This window comes from Oncorhynchus tshawytscha, linkage group LG23 (genome assembly GCF_018296145.1).
Source record: "Oncorhynchus tshawytscha isolate Ot180627B linkage group LG23, Otsh_v2.0, whole genome shotgun sequence".
NCBI lineage: Eukaryota > Metazoa > Chordata > Actinopteri > Salmoniformes > Salmonidae > Oncorhynchus > Oncorhynchus tshawytscha.
In genome coordinates this window covers 4,335,604-4,356,852 of record NC_056451.1, presented here as the reverse complement: position 1 = coordinate 4,356,852, position 21,249 = coordinate 4,335,604, and the positions used below count along the sequence as shown (strand labels likewise).

General features: G+C 40.7%; 2 protein-coding genes across 2 annotated transcripts in view; one reads left to right on the top strand and one right to left on the bottom strand.

Annotated features, from left to right (window-relative positions):
* The window catches only part of LOC112223130 (myelin basic protein), a 53,103-nt gene extending 52,634 nt beyond the window's left edge, over nucleotides 1–469 (bottom strand). Inside the window, exon 1 of the mRNA XM_024386109.2 lies at nucleotides 241–469. The gene's annotated coding sequence lies outside the window, so the exon portion shown is untranslated. The remainder of the gene's footprint in view (nucleotides 1–240) is intronic.
* A 10,337-nt stretch (nucleotides 470–10,806) lies between these two features.
* LOC112223132 (galanin receptor type 1) lies at nucleotides 10,807–19,448 on the top strand. Its single transcript, XM_024386119.2, has 3 exons — nucleotides 10,807–11,881; nucleotides 12,126–12,191; nucleotides 17,610–19,448. The coding sequence occupies exons 1-3, from the start codon at nucleotides 11,207–11,209 to the stop codon at nucleotides 17,925–17,927; spliced, it is 1,059 nt and encodes a 352-aa protein (XP_024241887.1). The 5' UTR covers nucleotides 10,807–11,206; the 3' UTR covers nucleotides 17,928–19,448.
* Nucleotides 19,449–21,249: the final 1,801 nt, after the last annotated feature.

The window sequence follows — 21,249 nt, the reverse complement described above, 5'->3', positions numbered from 1 at the left end:
GCTTTGTCAAACATTCAACTGAATTCATGCATAACACGACATTCCTCGACATTCTTACGCAGGTCGAAACTTAACAAGCTCTTACAGGCTAAAGACAACATACATGTATAGTAAATCGGTTGATGCCGCGCAACAAAACAGCTGTCAACAGAGCTGCAATGTATCAGTCACATGGACGGGCGCTGCTACAACCACAATTTACTATCATTTGAGTTTCTTTTCCGGCTGTCTTTTACATACCCTTCTCCGTTTAGATCGAATCAAATGCATCCACCATAAGAGGCTGTGATTTTGATGTGACGTTTCTCTTCTCGTGGACCATAACGTTTTATCTTCCACGGTTCGGCGTTGTTTTCACCTTCTTCGTAAACATGTACGGCTCGTTTGCTTCCTGTTTTACGTACAGTGATGGTTGTTTCTTCGGGGTGGGGCGGAATGTTGATGCAACGCAGAGAAATGTGGGCAAAAGTCCCGAGCATGCCCGCACACGTTATTGTAACATCTGTGTCACGAGACACGTTCGTTCGAAGTATGTGATAGAGTGGTTGCTGCCCTTGTGAAGAAAATGTATTTTGTCTAAAACGAGGTATTTCGGGCAACACATAAGCTGCGGCAATGTACTCTATTGCTTTAGAAGGCTAAGCATGCAGATGGGATAAGATTCATACACAGGCTATGAATTAAATGGAATTGGACATGGTGAATTCTGTTTCTTATTCAAATCAGTTAGGGCCACTAATTACACAGTATTAATTGCACAGGAATTAAAATACTGTGCTGATCCTCGCTATTTGAGCCACGTTACAATTCTCTACAAGTGAGTTAATCCTATTGGTACGATCTGTGGGCTGTTTGCCTTTTGACGGATGAGTAGGGTGTTTGCCTGCAATGCTAGCAACTCTGGTTCACTTCCCTTCCCTAAAGTTTGCTACAATATTTTGTACACTGAACAAAAATAAGAATGCAACATGTAAAGTGTTCCTCCCATGTTTAATGAGCTGAAATAAATGACCCCAGAAATGTTCAATAGGCACTAAAAGCTTTTTTCTCTCAAATTTGTGCAAACATTTGTTTACATCCATGTTAGTGAAAATGTTTCCTTTGCCAAGATAATCCACCTGACAGGTGTGGCATATCAAGAAGCTGATTAAACAGCATGATCCTTAAATAGGTGCATCTTGTGCTGGGGACAGTAAAAGACCACTCTAAAATGTGCAGTTTTATCACACAACACAATGCCACAGATGTCTCAAGTTCTGAGAGGGCATGCAATTGGCATGCTGAGTGCAGGAATGTCCGCCAGAGCTGTTGCCAGAGAATTGGATGTACATTTCTCTGCCACGAGCCAACAACGTCGCTTTAGAGAATTTGCCAGTACGTCCAACCTGCTTCACAACCACAGACCTCGAGCTGTTTGTTGAGGTCAAAGCTGTGAACAGACTTTCCCATGGTGGCATTGGGGTTATGGTATGGGAAGGCATAAGCTACAGACAACCAACACAATTGAACTTCTTTCCTTCTTATTGCATTTGAGCCAATCAGTTGTGTTGTGACAAGGTAGGGGTGGTATACTGAAGATAGCCCTATTTGGAAAAAGACCAAGTCCATATTATGACAAGAACAGCTTCAAATAAGCAAAGATAACTGACAGTCCATCATTACATTAAGACATGAAGGTCAGTCAATCTGGAAAATGTCAAGAACATTGAAAGTTTCTTCAAGTGCAGTCGCAAAAATCATCAATCACTATGATGAAACTGGCTCTCATGAGAACCACCACAGGAAAGGAAGACCCGGAGTTACCTCTGCTGCAGAGGATAAGTTCTTTAGAGTTATCAGCCTCAGAAATTGCAGCCCAAATAAATGCTTCACAGAGTTCAACTAACAGACACATCTCAACATGAACTTTTCGGAGGAGACTGTGAATCAGGACTTCATGGTCAAATTGATGCAAATAAACCACTACTAAAGGACATCAATAATAAGAAGATACTTGCTTGGGCCAAGAAACACGAGCAATGGATATTAGACTGGTGGGAATCTGTCCTTTGGTCTGATGAGTCCAAATATGAGATTTTGGGTTCCAACCGCCGTGTCTTTATGAGACGCAGAGTAGGTGAACGGATGATCTCTGCATGTGTGGTTCCCACCATGAAGCATGGAGGTGTTGTGGTGCCTTGCTGGTGACACTGTTGGTGATGTATTTAGAATTCAAGGCACAATTAACCAGCATGGCTACCACAGCATTCTGCAGCGATACGCCATCCCATCTGGTGTGCGCTTAGTGGGACTATCATTTATTTTCAACAGGACAATGACACCTCCAAGCTGTGTAAGGGCTATTTAAGAAGGAGAGTGATGGAATGCTGCATCAGATGACCTGGCCTCCACAATCACCCGATCTCAACCAAATTGAGATGGTTTGGGATGAGTTGGAAGGTAGAGTGAAGGAAAAGCAGCCAACATGTGCTCAGCATTTGTCGGAACTCCTTCAAGACTGTTTGGAAAAGCATTCCAGGTGAAGCTGGTTGAGAGAATGCCAAGAGTGTGCAAAACTGTCATCAAGGCAAAGAGTGGCTACTTTGAAGAATCTCAAATATAAATTATATTTGGATTTGTTTGACACTTTTTTGGTTAATACATAATTCCATAGCTCTGATGTCTTCACTACTATTCTACAATGTAAAAAAATAGTCAAAGAAAGGAAAAACCCTTGAATGAGTAGGCGTGTCCAAACTTTTGACTGGTACTTTATATGACTTCATTTCTCAAAAATATAGACTCTTCGCTTTCATTGGAAACCCAATTTCACATGCTCCTGTGAACTTCACATGTTGGTGCTCATGGGAATTGCATGGAAATTGCCTACGTCAACAAAATGTATTTGTTGTCAATGTCTTGGCGTCAAACTGGTGGCAGTAGAGTGTTGTAAGAGTTCATTGAAAATGTGTCTTTCTTCATTAATTGGGCTATTTTCTCTTTAACCATATGGCCTATCTACTAGAAACCCATGGACAATATGGACACAGAACAAATTAATACTATATTTGAATATATTTTTTTGTTTTGTTATTCAAGTATAAATTAACAAAGTTACAATAGATTTCCATAAATTTTCTGTTAAATACCAAAGTTACTGGAGATTCTGGTAACGTTGGTAAATTACCGGTAACTTTGTTACCATAATTGCAATGTTACAAAACACCATACTGCAGACTGAAGAATAGTGGCCATTATTCCATGACGTTTAAAAAGTGTCTGGGGGTTTCTACTAAGCTATATGGAATTGTTCTAAGAAGGTCATACCAAGGATCATTTAGCTATTGGATTTAGAATTTTATGACCCCTTGCAGTATAAAAAATATATATAAAATTATTTGATGAAAAATTATTTTTGGTCTCACTGCCCAGACAAATGCGTTGAATAACAGATTCACTACATGGAACAACGAGTGGCTCTCGAGTGACACAGCCGTCTAAGGCATTGCATCTCAGTGCTAGAGGCGTCACTACAGACCCTGGTTTGATTCCAGGCTGTATCACAACAGGCCGTGATTGGGAGTTCCATAGGGCGGTGCACAATTGGCCGGCCCAGCTTTGTCAGTGTTTGGCTGGGGTAGGCTGTCATTGTAAGTAAGAATTTGTTCTTAACTGACTTGCCTAGTTAAATAAAGGTAAACAAAAAAACAATAGATAGTACCAAAAACATATCAAAAGAAAGTTTGTTCTGAAGTGTCTCTCCTCTATCTGAGAGATATAAGAAAGATCAGGATAGATTTGTTCTTTTTTTAATTTATTTACATGTATTTAACCACACATTTTGTGCATTAAAGAGTCCACATACTGTAGACTTCCATTCATTTTTTAGACTGGTACCAGGAGTCTTGCGAGGCCTGTGGGCGTCATAAAGCAAAACAACCGACATATACAGTGCCTTCGGAAAGTATTCAGACCCCTTATAAAATTGATCACATTTTGTTTTTAAATCCTCAGCAATATACATACTAACCCTATAATGACAAAGCGACATTTTTTTGCAAATGTATTACAAATAAAAAACAGAAATACCTTATTTACATAAGTTTTCAGACGATTTGCTATAAGACTCGAAATTGAGCTCAGGAGTCCACCTGTGTTAAATTCAATTGATTGGACATGATTTGGAAAAGGAAAACACCTGTCTATATAAGGTCCCACAGTTGACAGTGCATGTCAGGGCAAAAACCAAGCCATGAGGCCGAAGGAATTGTCCGTAGAGCTCCGAGACAGAATTGTGTCGAGGCACAGATCTGGGGAAGGGTACCAAAACATGTCTGCAGCATTGAAGGTTCCCAAGAACACAGTGGCCTCCAACATTCTTTAATGGAAAAATTTGGAACCACCAAGACTCTTCCTAGAGCTGCCCCCTGGCCAATCTGAGCAATCGGGGGAGGCCTTGGTCAGGGAGGTGACCAAGAACCCAATGGTCCCTCTGACAGAGCTCTAGAGTTCCTCTGTGGCGATGGGAGAACATTCCAGAAGGACAAGCATCTCTGCAGCACTCCATCAATCAGGCTTTTATGGTAGTGGCCAGACGGTAGCCACTCCTCAGTAAAAGGCACATGACAGCCCGCTTGGAGTTTGCCAAAAGACACCTAAAGACTATGAGAAACAAGATTCTCTGGTCTGATGAAACCAAGATTGAACTCTTTGACCTGAATGCCAAGCGTCACATCTGGAGGAAATTTGGCACCATCCCTATGGTGAAGCATGGGTGGCAGCATCATGCTGTGGGGATGTTTTTCAGCGGCAGAGACTGGGAGACTAGTCAGAATCGAGGCAAAGATGAATGGAGCAAAGTACAGAAAGATCCTTGATGAAAACCTGCTCCAGAGCGCTCAAGAACAGACTGGGGCGAAGGTTCACCTTCCAACAGGACAACGACCTTGAGCACACAGCAAGCCAATGCAGGAGTGGCTTTGGGACAAGTCTCTGAATGTCCTTGAGTGGCCCAGCCAGAGCCCGGACTTGAACCCGATCAAACATCTCTGGAGAGACCTGAAAATAGCTGTGCAGCAACACTGCACTTCCAACCTGAAAGAGCTTGAGAGGATCTGCAGAAAAGAATGGGAGAAAATCCCTAAATACAGGTGTGCCAAGCTTGTAGTGTCATACCCAAGAAGACTTGAGGCTGTAATCACTGCCAAAGGTGCTTCAACAAAGTACTGCATAAAGGGTCTGAATACTTATGAAAATGTGATATTTCAGTTTTTTATTTTTTAATAAATTCGCAAAAATGTCTAAAAACCTGTTTTTGCTTTGTCGTTATGCTGTATTGTGTGAACAGATATCTCTAGTTTAAAATGACAGATTTTTATGTGGATTTTCATTGTGCTAATTGAATTTCTGCGCAGGCGCAGACTTCAACCTTATTAAACCAGACTGAAAACTGTACTCATTGTTTCACTAGTAAAACAACAGTATCATCGGATCCCAGGGTAAGCAGTATCATTGGATCCCAGGGTAAGCAGTATCATTGGATCCCAGGGTAAGCAGTATCAATGGACCCCAGGGTAAGCAGTATCATTGGACCCCAGGGTAAGCAGTATCATTGGATCCCAGGGTAAGCAGTATCAATGGACCCCAGGGTAAGCAGTATCATTGGACCCCAGGGTAAGCAGTATCATTGGATCCCAGGGTAAGCAGTATCATTGAATCCCGGGGTAAGCAGTATCAATGGACACCAGGGTAACCAGTATCATTGGACCCCAGGGTAAGCAGTATCATTGGATCCCAGGGTAACCAATCATGCCCTTTTTGCCTGTTGTGACACAGTCACTGGTAGTATCCATGGTCAAACTTCCACAACTTGCTCAACTTCATGCAAATAAAAAGAGCAAGAAAGCCACGTCATATTAAGTAGGTGTTGGCAATAAGTGCACACACCTGTTTTATGTTCTACATTGTTTAAAATGAGGTGCACAAAGTAAGGCCAATAACATTGTCAGCTCTGGAGAGCTCTTGAACTATAGACGGCTAAATCGACAAGACAACTAGAAAATATCACTTTCACTTTTAACAATAATTGTTGCTATATTTAAAAACAAATTTTGGGGGGGAAAGATCGCAAATTAATATTGCAATATTGTCCATTTTGATTATTTGTAATTTATGTCGTCCTGTGACAACCCATGCACCCTTATTGTAAAATGACCAAGTCACATCAAGGTCTTGTACAAACAATTCACAAGTATTTATTTTTCCAATTTCTCAAAAGACTATACTTGAATTCTAATCAAACCCAGAATTGAAATTGCTCATGCAAATATTTGATCAAATTGCTATTCCCACTCTGTCCCATTTTAAATCTGTTTGGTGGCTGTATCAAAGCATATAACACAGTAGACCCACAGGACCAGGTGTTCAGAGGCAAATACAAAACAATTTCGCCATTCACTTTCAATTTCCTTGAAAGTTTGTGCTTTTCTGCCCCGCTATAGTTGTCAGATGGAATCAAATTACACAGTAAATATTAAGTAAAAAAAGCAAGGTATGGTAGAAATGGGTTGTGATAACTCATAGTCTTTCTGAGTTCCAGGCCCAGAGCTCAGTCCACAGATCTCTGGTTTTATTTTGCATGTAAGAAATTACCAACTGTTGTATGGAAATGTCACTTACTGTAGGATTCATTTGCAATAGACCATACAGCAATCCATACAATCATGGGTCGTATTCATTAGTGCACACCAATGCAAAACAAACAAAAGCGAGTGATTCAAATTGAACAATTGGGGTACAGTAGTCCCTCTCGATGTCAGTCCGTTTTCTTTCGTTTGGTGCCCAGTGAATACGACCCTGAACAACCTCTTTATGGTTATTACAGGAATCCGTGTTTGTCTCTCATCAATAATGACCAACGCAATTATGCTGATTGGAGACTTTTGGACACAGATGATGTGTTTTCCATTCAGATAACATAGGAGCAGGAAATATAGAGATTGCAAATAGAGATTTTCCATCTCATGTTACTCAGTTTTATTGTTGTTTTCCACCCTTTTCACATGAAATGTCTCCACGTTGAAAATCAGTAAATGGCGTCCTCGTAAAACTCTGATCATTATCAAGAAGGCTTGGCTTCTCCTTTGGGAGGCAATCATCTAGAGTGTTTCGGAGGGGGGGGGGGGTTGCTGACACCACCATTAAGACAGTGAAATTTCCATTTTAGGGCATCACGTTGATTTGTTCATTGTCACTGTGTTATCCATCTCAATCAGATTGTAGCATCAATATGTGTTCAGTTGGCTATTGTCATTGTCCTCACTATTACACATTTGCATATGGCTAAAACCTCAATAAGTGGGCTTTACAAGTGAGCTGCTGTTCTGTTTCTTCTATGTCTGCCACTTAGGAGTATGTGCTGATACCAGAACTGTATACTGGTAGCCTATAATGCCCAAAACGTTTCCTGCATGCTGCTAGCCAGCTAGCTTCCTTTCCTGGACAACAACAACCAGGTAATTGCCATATCATTGGAGTCGGAGGCACCTTCACATCAGAAGCAGTGATTAAGGTGCTCTGGATAGTGAGTCTCCCTCAGAACACTCAGGCAATGTCCACTGCAACAACACCGGAAGAAAATTGACAGGCCATTCTGGGGGTTTTCCACCTAGTGCTCAGAAAGCCTGTAATGGGCATTCTATCTGTAGCTAGGTGAGCCAAGGATGAAATAGCATAAAATAGAGGCACAACACAAAGCTCTGATATCTGACAAAATGACGGACCAATCACAAAGGGGACAGTCTTATTTGTATTGCGTTGCAGCAACATGGGGTGTTCACAATATAGCTTTTAGTGCTCACAGTCTAGGAAACAGTATCTGTTGGTTGTCCAAACCAAATATTTGCATATACATTCTATGTACTTATTCGATTGTAAATGTTTGCTTTTATTCTCATTTCATGTTTGCTCCTGTAAGTACAGAGAAAGCTCACATCTTAAACAGACAGCACCAATTTGACATTTTGGTGCACTAGCCTTGATGAAACCACATCATTTATTTCACACCTATTTAGGTGGCCTGTATTAAGCATTCAATTAAGTAGTTCAGTTAATCAGCTAAAAAAGTACAGTCACGGCTGCTTTAGACAACCCTATCTCTTCAATATAGAATATCCCCATCTAGTGGAAGTAAAATTCCATATTAACCACGTAGTGTATTTTTCTACAGCCTATAATCTCAGTTATTTGTTTGTCAATATGAAAGATTCTGAAATGGTTGATGCCGATAAGTTGATACTGTAAATGGATGTTGTTGTATTCATCAATCTGTTCTAAGTACATTGAAGAATATTCTTAAATGTATTGTGTTTGTAGGCATTTTGGTGCGTGTGTTATTGATGCTGTGAACAACATCTGGAGTCATAAACAACATCTGGAGTCATAAAAGGCTTCTTCACATAAACTAGATCTAAAATCCAATAACTATATAAACCTTACTTTTTACTCTAATTTAGAATTAGAATTAGAATAGATTTACTTGGGAAATAATCTTTATGATTGCTCTCATTTGTTTGGTGTCAATCTGTTCACATCATTCCATTTGAATCTCAATCACATTAAGCCCTGTGAATAAAACCTGCATGTTATTGATCATTTCTTATGAAAATACTAGGGCTGTCTAAAGTACATTTTCCTTGTGTTCATTGAATGAAAGAGTGCAGTAAACAATGACATTCAGCTAAATGAAGAATAAGCTATAGTTTATAAATCTACTCTCCCTTGTCTAGAAGTATCGGACAACGCAATAAAGTGGTCCAGGTGCCTGTATTTGTGTAACCATGTCAGACACAATGCCTTCGTTGTCTGTGAAGCAAAAGGTCTTGAAGTTCTGACTCAAGTGGCAGGTTTACTTCTTTCTGCCTTTGTGGTTGATGACTCTTTGCTGATGTGGGTGAACACAGCTGCCATGATTGGGATGATATGGGTGCTGTGTGGAAATGTGTGTTTGGGTATGCACTGATCGTTTGGTCGCTAGCTGGACTGAGAAAAGCCACTCGACCCTGACCCAGGACAATGAGGGAAATACACTCTACCTTGCATCGTGGCTCTGTTGCCATAGCTTCTAGGGCAGCGCTCGCTGAACTTCTAGGTCCATTCTACTTTATCTCCCAGTTTAGGCCAGCGTCGTTGCACTAACACAGGTATAGGAAAAGGAACCTTCAGAATGCCTGGATGTGCTGAGAAGAGATGGTGGTCAGTTCCATCTCAATTCCAGTTATAGCATGGTTAGTATAGTTATATCAATATAGTTATTGTTGTTCTTTGATATCTACATGTATACTGGTAAATCATACCCCAGAGCTATATGACACTTCAACAATAGGCTACAGCAGGGTTTTTGTGTCACACTGTCTAATCTTAATCAACAGCCACAATCTTGAACAATAGGTCATAACTCACAGAGTACTATAGAGTCCCATACGCTATCAAGGAACTGTACAAGTCCCACATGTAGTGGGTTTGTTTGCATGCATGTGTGTGTTTGTGTGCGTGTGTGCATGTGTGTCCGTGCATGTATGTGTGTGTGTGTGTGTCCATGCATGTATGTGTGTGTGTGTGTGTGTGTGTGTGTGTGTGTGTGTGTGTGTGTGTGTGTGTGTGTGTGTGTGTGTCCGTGCATGTATGTGTGTGTCCATGCATGTATGTGTGTGTGCGTGTGTGTGTGTGTGTCCATGCATGTGTGTGTGTGTGTGTTTTAAGCATGATCCACCAGTCATAAAGCTCATCTGTGCTGTTTAGTCCTGCACATATGTGAGAATGAAGGGAGTTCCCAACTGAAAAATGACATTAACCAGAGGGCTGTAACATCAATTAGTAAATTATATGGGCGAATGGAAGCAAATTGAAGGATATCAGAGACAACTGAAATGATTTGTTCTAGAGAGCACACTTTTCTTTGTCCTGATGCTGTTCAGCAGAGGAGGAATGGCACCAAGATTTGGCCATCCAGTGGGGAGAACATTGGGGGATACACTAATGGGCTATTATGGATTCTGTATCTTTTTCTGTAAATGCCTCTATCTCATAAAGTAACCTGTCCCTAAATACAAGCTCTTGGCCTACTGCCAGAACAAGAGCCAGGCACAACCATTTGCCATTATCAGATAGGAGCTAATGCTTGTTGTTTTTTTAAATAATACTTTGGGATGAGATAATGTTTGTCAGGCCTGGCCCACTAAACCTAAGCACAAATCCAGCACCTTGTTTCATAAGCCAACAGCCCATTTCATAGAAATGATGAATGCCAACTACACTGAGTGTACACAACATTATCAAGAGAACAATTAATGCTGAACAATTAATCAAATGGCCACCGGGACTATTTGCATTGAGCCATGGATTGAGACTTGGATTGTGTATGTGTGCTATTCAGAGGGTGAATGGGCAAGACAAAATATTTAAGTGCCTTTGAACGGGGTATAGTAGTAGGTGCCAGGCTCACCGGTTTGAGTGTGTCAAGATCTCCATGCGTCCATGCCCGACAAATTTAGGATGTTCTTAGGCCAAAAGGGGGTGCAACTCAATATTAGGACGGTGTTCCGAATATTTTGTACACTCAGTGTATATTAGACTGCTGTTAACAATTGCAATCACCCCACATGTTAGCCTACAAGAGAATGATGTCATTCGATGCCTTATACATCGCATTGTGCATAATTATGGCCACGAGAACGTGGACAGGCCTAATTTAATTTTGGAGTGCTTTTTAGTACATCTTGGGCGGTGGTACTGAAAGCTGACGTGAGACGCGCAGCCCAGCCCCTTCTATAATATGTAGGGGGAAATAGGGCGAGGAGGGATTTGAGCGAAGCCATCCAGCGACTGAGGACGCATCAGGTGGAGACAACAACTGCATTACGCACCAAGAATATATAGAACAGTACACTCTGGGCAGCTAACTTCAAACATATTGACAAAATGTCTCATAAAAAGTATCTTCACTTACATTGTATCGAAAAACAATGAGGAACATTGCAACGAATTGAGATACAATATTGTGTGATGGCTGCATTCAAGAGACTCAAGAGACCTTGAAACAAATTATGCTTTGATTATCTGAATAGGCAAAAACGCCTGCCAGCTAGTGTCAAACGCCCCTGGAAGACATAATAAGGCATTTGTGCCCCCTTCACTTACATTTGAAAATATTTCAGCACTAGAAAAAGTGATGAACTCGTCAGGTTTGGACAACCTAACCGAATTTGCACCATGGTATGTCAACAGAACGGATATCGAGGAGGAAAATCCGAAACTTTTGTTCGGGATTGGCATGGACAACTTCATTACGCTTTTGGTTTTCGGACTCATCTTTACACTTGGAGTGTTGGGAAACTCCATGGTTATCACGGTGCTGGCCCATAGTAAACCCGGAAAACCACGGAGCACCACCAACATATTCATCCTCAACCTTAGCATCGCCGACCTGTCCTACCTGCTTTTCTGCATCCCCTTTCAGTCAACTATTTACATGATGCCGACATGGGTTCTAGGTGCCTTCATCTGCAAGTTTATTCATTATTTCTTCACCGTTTCTATGCTGGTCAGTATTTTCACCTTGTCCGCAATGTCGGTGGACCGCTACATTGCCATTGTTCACTCCAGAAAATCGTCCTCCATCCGTGTGTCAAAGCACGCTTTGATCGGAGTGGTGGTCATTTGGATACTCTCTTTGGCCATGGCAGCGCCAGTCGCGGTCATACACAACATATACCAGAGAGACGAGAATCACACCTATTGCTGGGAAGTGTGGCCGGATCAAAACCAAAAGAAAGTCTATGTTGTTTGCACGTTTGTTTTTGGTTATGTATTGCCCCTGTTGCTGATTTCGTTCTGCTACGCAAAGGTAAGCAAGCAATCCTGATTTATTTATTATTGATAGATAATTGTATTCGCAATGAGTTATGAATGCCTTTACATATGTCTATTTCTGAGTTTGGGTAATCTAAAATGGGGATAACTAAGACATCAATTAGATAGCTTTTGAAAATAAATTATTTCAGTATAATGTTATTAAATATATTTATTTAGAGTAAAGGATTTAAATAATCGTTTGGTATGTCATCACACAATTCTTTATGCATTTTCAGGTTTTAAATCACCTGCACAAAAAACTCAGAAACATGTCCAAAAAGTCAGAGGCGTCGAAAAAAAAGGTATGTAAAAACCATTCATCACGTTTACATAATTACTGTTGATGGTGATCATTCGTTGTTGTATGGCGTACAGCCCCACACATGCAGTATGTTGGAGTATTACAGTCTCCCACACCAGTTGTCCAGCTACAGTCTGGGATTGAGGAAACTGTGCATGGTAATTTCAATTCTTAATATTTACTTAATGATTCTTGAAGAATATAACTTATACATGTCTCACGAGCTTAGCACTATGACCCACCATGGCTTTATCATAACCCAAAATATAAGGTTTTATTGCGTGTTTACAAACACAAAGAACGTAAAGAAACATTGTATCGCTTGAAAATATGGTTTAAACTATATCTAGGAGTTTAACTATCTTGGCCTGTCAGTCCTTGCATTTAAAGAGCGTTCTATGATTTTGAGAGGAGTTACGCCTCATCACAGCTCAGCTCTATGGCAAACAAGTGACGGAGACCCTGTTTTGTTGTTTTAAAAAAAAACATTTTTACTTTCTATACATCTTGTCTAGAACTCTAGGAGTCTAAAAACACTGTTTGGATAAGATGTTTTCAAAGATATAATCATATCATGCAATGTTCAATGTGCAATGTCCAATCCCTCTTACTTTTCAATGCACTTTATGATGATGTTTATAATGATGTTGATTATCAATTTGGTTCAAGTCGTTACACAATCTCAATGTCATTTGAGAAAGCCCATGTTTAGTAATGTGCCATTTTCAGAGACATTGTGTATAGAAGCATAGAGCCAGACGTGTCATGCCCAATATCCGTTTTAAAACATTAAATATAAATGGTTGTTGTTTCTCTGTAATACCACTAGCCACCTAGAAATGTTATGAAGTTGGCTTTAGCCGGCACAGATAAGTTCCTTATCTCCCAAACTCATAACTAGCTACCAAGAAGCCATTTCATGCTATCAATCAAGTTAGAGTAGCTATCTTGTCTATCTTAGCTGACATGTTTTCTGGCAAGATTGGTAGACTTTAAAAAAACAAGCAATAACTACATGTACTGAACAAAACTCAACACACCTTTCAATCTTTTACCCAGATTTTAGCAGAGATGCAGAGAAGCATATATTAGTTTCTTTAAAATAAGAACCACAGACAGCTCAACAGGTATGCTTAGATATGCAGCCAAATATACACATTATTGACATAGAATGAATCATAATGATTATGGCTCTAGATGGTAGGAAAAAGCTGTTTCGGGTGTTTGAAAAGGGCATACATCTCCAACCTCCGTCCCCTCCAGACCACCCCCCTAGCCATCCTCACATACTTTGTGCCAGCTCAGATTTTTTGGGGTGCATGATTGACCTGCATAGAGCGGCAACGTATACCATGGAAGAACCAACATCCCATTGACAGTTTTGTAGGCAAACGTAGAAGTCTAGCGAAGAAAAATAACCGATCAACTTAGCCAGTATTGTAAGTTGAATATAGGCACTTGGTATCGGCGGTACATTCCATTTACAATGTCCCCGAAGCGTCTGTCAATTACCACACTTGAGTGAAGCAGCAGGGTGGGAAAGTGCAATCAAACTGGACTTTCAGCCATTACTCTTCTTTAATGGCCATTTGCCTGTCTAACCCAACCCGCTGCTGCTGCTCGCCTGGCGCTGACCGTCTGTCAGAACTGTATCACACACCAAAATATGGGCCTCAGAGATCTATATTTGTTCTAGCCAATATGCTCCAAATAAACGGTTCAGTAGTGTCCTCAGATTTTTTAATACATTGGCTCATTAGTGTTGGCCATTACAATATGCCCAGACATGGGTCCATATGGCTTACACATAACTAAACAATAACATATTAATGATGGTCTGAACCAAGTGTTTACAAAAATGTATTCTCATTTTGTCACATCTAGACAGTTTCAATGTCATTCAATAAGTATAAACTCTGATTACTGAAATATTTGTCTACAGGAATAGCTTCACTATAATCAGGTTCCATCCAATCTTTTCATGCGAGTAAAGTACATGTCGGATAAATAACACAACAGGCCTGATGGAAACGGCTAATTTGTCGGTAAACTTTCCAAATGTCAACACAACTAAATACTTTAGACAAGGTGGGATCTTTTTGTGTCAGTAAAATAAATTATGCGCGATATGCTTTTAATAATAACCATCATATCACGTAATCGCGTGACTCCATTACATGTTGTGTGGTCCTCTCACTACGACTCAGGAAATAAGTTTATTAGGCTACAAATGAAATAAATTATAATGAACTTCACCGGGTGGTGAAAGTGAAAGGTGATGAACTTGATGCTCCTTTCCAATACATATCGAGGGTCTTATTCTGGTGACATGATGACCGATGCTTGGCTGCTATTTGACAAATAAAAACAATCTCGCTATTTTGTCCATAATAATCTCATTATATAGGCTATACCCGCATTGTATCTGAAAGCTGTTGGCTAAGGCGCACGTGCCAATACCAGAGGTGGCACATTCGCTATATAATGCAATTTATTAAGAACACCTTCCTAATATTGAGTTCCACCTCCCACCTTTGCCATCAGAACGTCCTCAATTCGTCGGGGCGTGGACTCTACAAGGTGTCAAAAGCGTTCCACGGGGATGCTGGCCCATGTAGACTCCAATGCTTCCCAGGTAGTGTCAAGTTGGCTGGATGTCCATTGGGTAGGTGGACCATTCTTGATACACACAGGAAACTGTTGAGTGTGAAAAACCCAGCAGCGGTGCAGTTCTTGACACAAACCGGTGCCCCTGGCACCTACTACTATACTCTGTTTAAAGGCACTTAAAAACATTTGTCTTGCCTATTCACGGTCTGAATGGCACACATACACAATCCATGTCTCAATTGTCTCAAGGCTTAAACATCCTTCTTCAACCTGTCTCCTCCCCTTCATCTACACCGATTGAAGTGGATTTAACAAGGGATCATAGCTTTCGACTGGTTTCACCTGGTCAGTCTATGTCATGGAAAGAGCAGGTGTTCATAATGTTTTGTACGCTCAGTGTATGTATGCATGTGTGTGTGTGTGTGTGTGTGTGCGTGTGCATGTGTGAGGAGTAGGAGGAGGCTGGCCTCTATCTCCAGCCATCAGTTCAGCAACTCCTCCAATGCTGTGAAACGACGCGGCTGGGAGGAGCAGCTGGGGAAACAATGCTACTATCGCTATTGTTATAAAACGTCTCCACTTATCAGCTCTAGGTACACACAGAAGGAGGACAGGGTGTTTATAGACTGCCGTGTGTGGCATCCAAGTGAGCACGACAGAAATAGGTATTTTCAACATCTTGTGCTCATAGGGATCTCTCAAAAGCTCCTGTAAATCCCCTGTGACAAGCGTATTGAGTAAATGTTGTACTTTCAATCCACTCCTGAAAAATAATCTTGACAATGTGTTTGGATTATTATAAAGGGAATCGTGACACGAGGCCAGATGAACCTGGAATTTTGTATCATGCCCTTGGTTATAAATGTGATGTGTCATATGAATTCCAGTACTTTCTGGCACTTCATAATAAACATACTCAAAGAAATTAAATGTCAACAGACGGCTGTTAGCGATTGCAGTCTTAAGAAAAACATCTTTAGGCTGTTCTGCAAAAAAAATGTGTTCCCTGGTGTAGGAAATGGGTTTGTTTTTGATTGGCATGCCACTATGTTTTAATGAATTCCCTACGTAGGAGGTGTGAGGTACAGTTAATTGGCAGATTTAACAGTTTCACCATTCATTTAGGCATTTACACAGCACACAGGAATTGTTATGGATGCCAATGATGGACTGGTTCTTCCAAAAACCTCTAAATATGGAGCTAAAGCCCTTCAATGTGAGGATGGCAGAGGGGAAGTCACAATGTTCTACCTCCACTGTTTCACTTCATTGATTTTGTCTTTTGGAGGAATTTTAGCCCCTCTGACTGTGTGTGTGTGTGGGCGTGTTTGTGTGTGTGTGTGTGGGCGTGTTTGTGTGTGTGTGTGTGGGCGTGTTTGTGTGTGGGCGTGTTTGTGTGTGGGCGTGTTTGTGTGTGTGTGTGTGGGCGTGTTTGTGTGTGTGTGTGTGGGGCGTGTTTGTGTGTGGGTGGGCGTGTTTGTGTGTCTGGGCATGTTTGTGTGTGGGCGTGTTTGTGTGTGTGTGTGTGGGCGTGTTTGTGTGTGTGTGTGTGTGTGTGGGCATGTTTGTGTGTGTGTGTGGGCATGTGTGTGTGCTGTACTATACATACAAATTCAGATTCCTCTTATATACTTCATACAGTAGCTTAAGAGAGTGATTTATATATTTATATTTCCATATAAGAGCCCAAGAACTATTTACAGATTCACAAGTTGTCACCGTCAAATTAGCTGTGCTCGGTCTTCAAGTAAAACACCACATAGACTCAAACACCTGCAAGGTTATTTCTGTTTTAAATTTGGGATTTGACTGTTCAATGAGTAATTGAACACGACACATACCAATTTGACAGCGCTGAATGATTGGGAGTTCAGTGTACAGTCAGTTCTGTTAGTCTTCAAAGAAGACCTGGGAACAGGTGAAAGGGAGATTTTTTTATGTGGCTGTGCCTTTTGCAACAATGTGGTTGATGTTGATTTTGGGCTGGTTGTAGTGCTAAATGGTAGGCGTTTGAGCTGGACTTATGTACATTTTCATGATGCCACCAAGCTTACTGAAAACCTCAGTTCATCAATTCATTACTTAGTTACATCTACCCCTCTGTGTCTGTATGTCTGATCTCTCTGTCGTTCTGTCTTTATACTACGGGTCTGTTTTTAATGGTCTGCGTTCCTATCGGTCTTTGACCATATATCTTTTTCCCTGCCATCCCTCCCTCCTTTTTTTCTCAGCATCATTTCCCAGTTTCCTGTAACGCTCCATGGGATACCCTGTTAGTGGGGCTCTGGGACTGCTGTGGCAGGCAGACACTCGAGCCTCCCCTTTTACCCAAATAAGCAGCGGAAAGCAAGCAGACACATTTGTAAACATCTCCAGCCCAGCCCCAATGCCTTTTTAGTATGTTCCCGCTCTTTAATATATCTCCCATGTCTTGTGCTAATTATTTAACACAACGGTAAATCAATCTGCAAGCCAGGAATGCAGGGGAAAGGCAGAGCAGGCCAGCAAGCATGACATTGGCATTTCAGCTGACAGGTGCCACCGTTAACTCTGCTAGTTTTGGCAAAAGACATGAGAACATCCCAGATTCTACTGAAAGATAATCTCATAAAGAGACAAGGTTATACATGTCACATGCTTAGTGGACGCACACCGTTATAACAAATAGACAATGTACTGACATTAAAAGATGCATTTAGATTTACTTTAATTTTTATGAAAGATAAAACTGTAGTGGACAAATGCCACCCTTCATATTTGGAGACCTCTTACCCTGTGTCCCCCCCACTCCCCTCTCTCTCCCCACTAGACTGCCCAGACGGTTCTTGTAGTGGTGGTGGTGTTCTGCCTGTCATGGCTCCCTCACCATGTGGTCCACCTGTGGGTGGAGTTTGGCAACTTCCCCTTGACCCAGTGGTCCTTCTTGTTCCGGGTGGCGGCCCACTGCCTGGCCTATAGCAACTCCTCCGTCAACCCTGTCATCTATGCCTTCCTCTCGGAGAACTTCAGAAAGGCCTACAAGCAGGTGTTCAGGTGTCAGATTACCAACTCCCCTCTCAACGAACTCAAGGAGTTCCGCAGCAAGGTGGACAACACACCACCCTCCACCAACTGCACCAACGTCTGATTGGAGGGCACTGAGTGCCAGCTCAACTACGGCCATGATGATTGGTTGTTTTCAAGGGGCCTTCTGAGACATATAATGCCATGACATTCCATGTTTGTATGAAGACAATATGAAGAAAACTGGATATGCACTCAAGCTACATAGGTCCACATCAGCGCTGTTCCGTCATCAGAATAACGCCACGCCAGACGATGTGCCATACTGGACATACGATCATATGTGTAGTGAGCTGGACATACGATCATATGTGTAGTGAGCTGGACATACGATCATATGTGTAGTGAGCATCTCTCTTCCTTTCTCTTTCTCTCTTGCTCCCTCTCTCTCCCTCTTGCTTTCTCTCCCGTTCTCTCTGTCATTATCACAGGAAGATTGCTGAGTCTGACTCTCAGGAATGGAAAGAAGGTGGACTTTGATATTTCACTGACCCTCTTCTTATAAATCAAAACTGTGAATGTTTGGTAATTTGCCTTCTTATATGTGCAGATATTTTGTGCATGTGCATATTGTTGGTCCTTCTTAATGCTGTATTTAGGCTGTCTTAAGTAGCTATTGAAATGAGCATCTATAATATAGCTTCAATCTACACATTAAAGCCTGAGGTTACTGCTGTATATTGTACGTAGTATTCTATCTTGCAGTAGTTTTGAATTGTTAAGCTATTGCTCTATTAGATATTGCTCAGAATATAAAAAATGCACACAGTGTAATTTTCTCTTTAAAGTTGAATACTGTTTGAAGAGAAAGCATTTTGTTGTTTGAATGTAATGGCCAATTCTCTTGTTGCGAGTTGCCAATGTGTATACAAGGGAATGTTGTCCGTATAACTTAAACCTGTCTTGCCATCTGTAATAGAGAGTTTTCAATGGAGAAAAAAAACACATGTTGGGACTTTTAATAATACTATTGTATAAACGATTTAAAAATACTATAATGTGTAGTCAATATAAGCCTACTTTATCTTATTTATTAAATTGGTGTATGATATGGAAAGCTTAAGTCCATGTTTTCTGGCGTATTGTTTTGTGATGACTTTGGCTTGTACATTACAACTTGTACAGGTACAGTATGTGGTTTTATCTTAGTGCTGGATCACTGAGCAACCTTGCTTCAAAGGCATTGTGTGGGATCTCGTTACCCTTTGACTTCCATTTCCCCTCATCATTACAGAGTAAACTAAAGACAAATCTTCAAAGATCAGAGACTGCCAAGATTTTGTTTATCACTTACAATCAGAAGTAAACAGAAAAAAACATAACTATTCTCACAAAAGTATATCCAGCACCCTTTTCACAGCTAATACCACATCCATGTTTGATAGTTTAGTATATGTGAGAGAGATTTGAAAAAGTCACTTCTCATTTTATGTGTCGAAAGCTAGCTAATACTCTTTAAATATTTAAATATTTTGTTTGGTTAACATAATCCAATCAGGGATTGCCTACTCTATCAATCAATCAATCAATCAATCAATCAATCAAATTAATTTATAAAGCCCTTTTTACATCAGCCGATGTCACAAAGTACTATACAGAAACCCAGCATTAAACCCCAAACAGCAAGCAATGCAGATGTAGAAGCACAGTGGTTAGGAACTATTCCCCAGAAAGACAGGAACCTAGGAAGAAACCTAGAGACGAACCAGGCTCTGAGGGTTGGCCAGTCCTCTTCTGGCTGTGCCAGGTGGAGGTTATAACAGTACATGACCAAGATGTTCAAACGTTCATAGATGACCAGCAGGGTCAAATAATAATAATCACAGTGGTTGTAGATAGAGAACAAGAATGAATACAGTAAAAAACAAAAAACATGGGGGAGACAGCACTTTGGTTATTTCTATCCATGGTACAGGACAAAACTATCTAATATGGATTTGTATATATGTCAGTACTGCCATGGGAAACTCACTTTGTGTTCATTGTACGGTGTGTGGCTTTCTCCATAGCGAGGCACTGTTGCACACTCTTACTTAGCATAAACAAATATCAGTAATGAACATATAGAATGGGTTAGGTTTAGGCATGCTAATAAGTGGTTAGGGTAAGTGGTAGGCAGGGTAAGGTTAAGTTTAGGTATGCTACTGTAGCAAGTGGTTAAGGTAAGTGTTTTCGGTTTGGGGTAAGGTTAGAAAACAAGAACATGCATGGAGTGGATACTTCTGCTACTCACAGATTGCAAATCCTGCAATTTACATTCACCACAAGCAGCCAAAACCAACCAACCAACCAACCACCTTGCAAAGCAATGTGACTCTTGTCACATTTTCACTCACCACCACATAAGGACGTCCGCAAATGTACAATTACACTCAAACTCAGCTGCCCATAGAATCGTTGGAACTACTAATGATTTGGAACGTCTAATTATTTCATTTTGTATTTACGGAGTAATGCAACCCAGAGACTTCCAAGTGATAATCATGTTAAATTATTCCTTTTAATCCCTCATTATCAGTGTGTTTAATATTAATGAAGACTCTCTTGATGAATTAAGACTCTTGATGATTCTTTCAATCCCCCACAATTAGTTTCTGCTCCAGAACACAGTGAATCAAATGTTTATTTTCTGAAATGGAAGAAACTTTCTACATGTGTCACACTGTAAAATATCTATCCGTATTTGAAGTTGTAAAATGTTTGGGCGAATGTGAAAGGCTTTTTTTCTTGTGCCATATTATGCTGGGAAAAAAATCGACACTTTTATAATTTGCCAATGCGGTGCTTATACATGTTCATATCACATTAAACTATTGATCATGTTGTGACAAGCAATATGTTTCCTCATGAAAAGGCTCACTGGTTTAATTTGTTGTATTTTTGTCTACTATGAACATACAATGTACAGTATTGTGATGAAGGTAGATGTTTTGGAATTTCGCAATCTGTATTTCACTTTTAATCCCTCAATCAAGTCTTAGTTTCCATTGAGTTAATAGGTAACAACCAGCTGGCCCATGAGAGAAGAATCAATTTCCTGAATGTGGCATTTGGCTAATGTGCTGAATTGGACTGTTTAGCCCAGGCAATGGACCACTGGCATCCCTCAGAATAGATTGGTTTGCAAGGCATGAATACAGAATGTGCTTATCTTTTTGCACTAGAGAGCAACCAATCATCAGCCACATCATCCAGCTCCACCCAGTTCTGCAGGAATAAATGTCTCACATCAGAAAGCGTGAAAAATGCCATCTCTAGTACTTAGTAGTCTCAGTAAACACACTTGGAGCACAAAACATACATAAAACATTAAACATGAAAACAATCTAATCCTGGAAGCATAGCCCTCCAAGAATGTGGAGATGAAGTTGATACCAGAACCACTT